Source organism: Papaver somniferum, chromosome 3 (assembly GCF_003573695.1).
Source record: "Papaver somniferum cultivar HN1 chromosome 3, ASM357369v1, whole genome shotgun sequence".
Taxonomy (NCBI): Eukaryota; Viridiplantae; Streptophyta; class Magnoliopsida; order Ranunculales; family Papaveraceae; genus Papaver; species Papaver somniferum.
This window is the reverse complement of record NC_039360.1, coordinates 174,682,569-174,686,617: the sequence shown is the minus strand read 5'-3', so window position 1 is coordinate 174,686,617 and position 4,049 is coordinate 174,682,569. Positions and strand designations below refer to the sequence as shown.

The window sequence follows — 4,049 nt, the reverse complement described above, 5'->3', positions numbered from 1 at the left end:
AGTACTTGATTAATTAACTAGAGTAAGCAACTAGTATTGCAATTAGTAATTACTGTTTAGGAGGATGGAAGGAAAAGTTAGCTACCACAGGAAATGCTCACACAATTCTTTGTCTCTATGCAGCTGGGCGCATGTCCACACTTCGATAAGACTGGGTGCATGGACTCTCACAGTCTCACTATGATAAAATGATTTACTGTGGTCCCTGCATATATTCACTCACTCATATTTCATACTACTAATTATTGGTTTTTTTGTTTGATATTGAATATCAAACAATTTCCAAGGAAAATCAAATCGCTAGGACCATGTCTGGGGAAAGTGGAGTAGTGAGTGAACAAAGTCATAGCTAAAAGCTAAGATCCAAGTACCTGCTAGCTAACCCCACCACACACATGACCACACAGAAGCATTAGATTATATGAAAATGACTCCACGCCAACTACAAAAATCTAACAACGTCTCATGAGTCATGGCACAAACAACCCCCTAAAGGTTCAAGTTCAAAGATCACTTGGCTATGTAAAGTGTACACTGACTAACCTATGAATTTTTTTTTTCTTTTCTCCAAGCATACCTATGAAACATACATAAAAAAAAAAAAAAAAAAATGAGTCCTTTAGATCCAACGGTAACTCTTTGAAACTCGGTGATTTGATTAGTACTAGTAGTAATTAAGAAACCAAAAAACAACTGTATTAAGAATTAATTAATAAATGAGTGTTGTTGATGTTGTGTGGTGTAGTTCGTTCCTTCCAGAGACGATGGCAATGGATCAGCAGAGATAGGAGACCCACATGGGTTGTCTGTCTCTACTCTAGTATGTTCTACTGCTGGTCTTATTTTTTCCGTCAAAGAATTAATGCTGCTAGTAGCTAGTAAACCCCTCTTTACATCAACATCCTTTCTTAATTCAAAATCAAAGGTTTAATTAACCATTAATTAAGAATGGAGATGAGATGGTGTCATAGAAACATGTGCACTGTCTTGAAATGTATGCCCGAATACCTGCTGGATTTTTTCAATTTTTTTATACTCAGATTTTTGTTTTGCGTGTATGGATGCTGCTTGTACGCCATGGAGGGTGTGGTGAGAGCAGTAATGAGCTTTCTGTCTTCACTTGTCTTTCATTAGGGTGCTATAGTAGTAGTGGTGGTGCATACTGCATATCATAGCTTAGCTTAGCTACCTTCTTCAAACTGTACTCTCTCCATATTCAATACACATTTCCTCTTCTCTCTCTAGACCTCTGTCTCAGTCTCAGTCATCATCTTCTCCACCACTTCTCTCTAGATCTCTGTCTCTATCTCATTCATATACATTTCCCTGTCTCTTTTATTGCAAGGTTTGGAATTAATCAAGCAAAGGGGATGGTAACAAACTTATCTTTCAAGATCATGAACAGCTAAAAGTTATAATGGTGATGAGGGAGTGAGTGAGTGAGTTAACAAACAGTATAATAAGTAGCTAGTATTCATTTTTGGAAGTAAAAAAGGGATTTGATTGAGTTGATTGATCATGGCAGTAGTAGCTGCAGATAAAGGAGTAGTGGTGGATGATGTGGGTGGAGATATGCAGTGTAGTAATCATCCATACAAGAACAATAATAATCCTGGTGGGATCTGTGCTTTTTGCCTTCAAGAGAAGTTAGGTAGACTTGTTTCTTCTTCTAAATCTGATCCTTGTTTCTTTCCTGTCAACACTCCTCCATCAACAACAGCAGCAGGTGATTCTTCCTCTTCTCCTTCCTCTTTAATCACTGCCAGATCTAGCAATAGTGGATTTGGGACTAGTAATACCATTAATATTAAAAATGCAGCAGCAGCATTAGCATTAGGAACTGCATCATCATCATCATCATCAGCTGCTCATGATAATAATCATAATAAAACAACTACTGCTACTACTTCTTCAAAGATGATGATCATGAATGGTACTAATAATAATAATGTTCATCATAATTTGTTAGAAACATCTCAAAAGAAGACGAGAAAATCACCCATTGCTGCTACTAATTCCTCCTCATTATCATCATCACTTCAACAACATCAGAACAACAAATTGGTTATGCTCAAGAGAAGCAAATCCTCTGCTGCATCTAACACTAGGCGTATTATTAGTCATGAACCTCGCCATCAGATCTTCGATAATGACGACGAGGAGCAGGAATTAGGAACAACAGATGAATACACCACCCCGGCAAAATCTGCAACTACGAATAAGCATCATAGAGGGTTTTGGTCCTCATTCTTGCATCTGTCCTCTGCCTCCAATAGAACTAGCAAGAGAACCATTAGAAGCGGTCCTTACGGGGAAAGGGATCAGCGAGACAGAGTGGCAGTGATGTCGAACACTACAGCAACAAATGCTAATAATAATACAATCAGTTCAACAATAGCTGAAAAGGAAGAGAAATTAGGAGGTGGTAATGAGAGCAGTAGTAGTAATGGTGTGGCATCATCAACTAGGAGAGATGCTATTGGGGGTTATGGGGATGAGAATGACAGTCCCAACAGCAGTAGCCATGCCTCGTCGTCTAATTCATTCGGAAGAAAAGTAGCTAGATCCAGATCAGTTGGGTGTGGTAGTAGGAGCTTCTCTGGTGCATTCTTAGAGAAGATTTCTACTGGATTTGGTGATTGTAGTACTCTCAGGAGAGTGGAGTCTCAAAGAGAATCCAATTACCATAATAATAAGATGGTTGCCGTGGATGATCACCACCGCCACAACCACCACCACCGCCATATCAAAGAGCGGGTAAAATGTGGTGGGATATTTGGAGGATTCACTATGACTAACACTAGTAATAGCATTAGTAATGGCGGGAGGGTTGTAGCTGCTGTAGTTGGACCTCCACATGGTCGGAGTAAAAACTGGGGATGGGCATTTGCGAGTCCTATGAGAGCATTCAGGCCGCCTACTTCTTCGTCTTCGTCATCCTCGTCAAAGCCGGGTGGCTCTGTTGTTGTTGCTGCTGCTCCAAAAGACATATGGTTTGTGTAATGCTATTGACCACTAGCATTTAAAAGAGATACTTAATTCAGTTACAGGATTTTAATCTTGAATTTTTGTACATTATCAGTCTTGGTATTCTTATTCAGCTAGCTTCATATTGAGTTGTGGAAATCGCTTTTGCTTTTAGTTTTGAAAGAATAATTACTGCTATTTCTTTTCCTTACTTGCACCCTCCTTTTGGCACATTTATCCAGGGTGTTGTTGCCCTCCTTGGTAGCCAGTGTTTCGGTGCGGGACTAGAATTCGTTTCCAGACTGCAAATGAATTTACATGCCTGTTTTCACCTTTTAGGATCGAAAGGAGACATAGCATTACATAGCAGATGAGCCTAAAGAATGCAGTCTTGTATCCATCGTGCAAGGCTGCTAATCGGGGGTACCCTTTCTTACTGAATAACTAAATTAACACCCAACTTAGCCAGAGAATTTACTTCTCTAGAAGAAGGCCCGGAACAAATTGGTTTTTGAAAGGCAAGAAGCATTTCTATCTCTTGGACTAAATTATTGGTAGAATTCTCTTGTACAAATTTAGTCCACGAGATATTTTTGAAAGACAGTTTAAGCTGCCTATTACTATCTCCGTCCCTAATTATATGATCTAGTTAAAATTTACTAGTAAATTTAGAAAAGATTTTTCTCTAAAACTATACAACGGATTTACGTAAATTTTATATCATCGGAAAGCATTTTAAAACACCTATCTAATGAATATAAATATGGCCATCAAATTTTACATATTTTTTATAATAATATTAATCTATCACTGCACTTATTTATGGTATAGGTCATCTAATTAGGGACGGAGGGAGTATTTTGTTGGAGCAGAACTGAGAATTCCGAGCAGTATTTTGGGTAAACTGCAGCTGACTATTATTTTCTTGCAGCAGTGGCACAGTTTAATTCTTATCAACACCTTGACATATTCCTATTCTACCAACAGTCCAAGAGATAAAATCACCTTGGGTAAACTGCAGCTGACTATTGTTTTCTTGCAGCACCGGCACCGTTTGATTTACAACACCTTGACATATTCCT

General features: G+C 38.6%; 1 protein-coding gene across 2 annotated transcripts; it reads left to right on the top strand.

The window, feature by feature from the left end:
• The first annotated feature begins 864 nt into the window (after positions 1-864).
• On the top strand, positions 865-3,110 carry LOC113358075 (uncharacterized protein DDB_G0283357-like). Of its 2 annotated transcripts, XM_026601586.1 has the most exons (2): positions 865-1,726; positions 1,970-3,110. In XM_026601586.1, the coding sequence occupies exons 1-2, from the start codon at positions 1,519-1,521 to the stop codon at positions 3,001-3,003; spliced, it is 1,242 nt and encodes a 413-aa protein (XP_026457371.1). In that variant the 5' UTR covers positions 865-1,518; the 3' UTR covers positions 3,004-3,110. The 2 variants fall into 2 exon arrangements, with proteins under 2 accessions (XP_026457371.1, XP_026457370.1); XM_026601585.1 differs by having other exon boundaries at positions 865-3,110.
• The last annotated feature ends 939 nt before the right edge of the window (positions 3,111-4,049 follow it).

What these genes read in the sequence shown, in the direction of transcription:
- LOC113358075 (XM_026601585.1), top strand. Translation starts at nt 1,519, where the DNA reads ATGGCAGTAGTAGCTGCAGATAAAGGAGTAGTGGTGGATGATGTGGGT.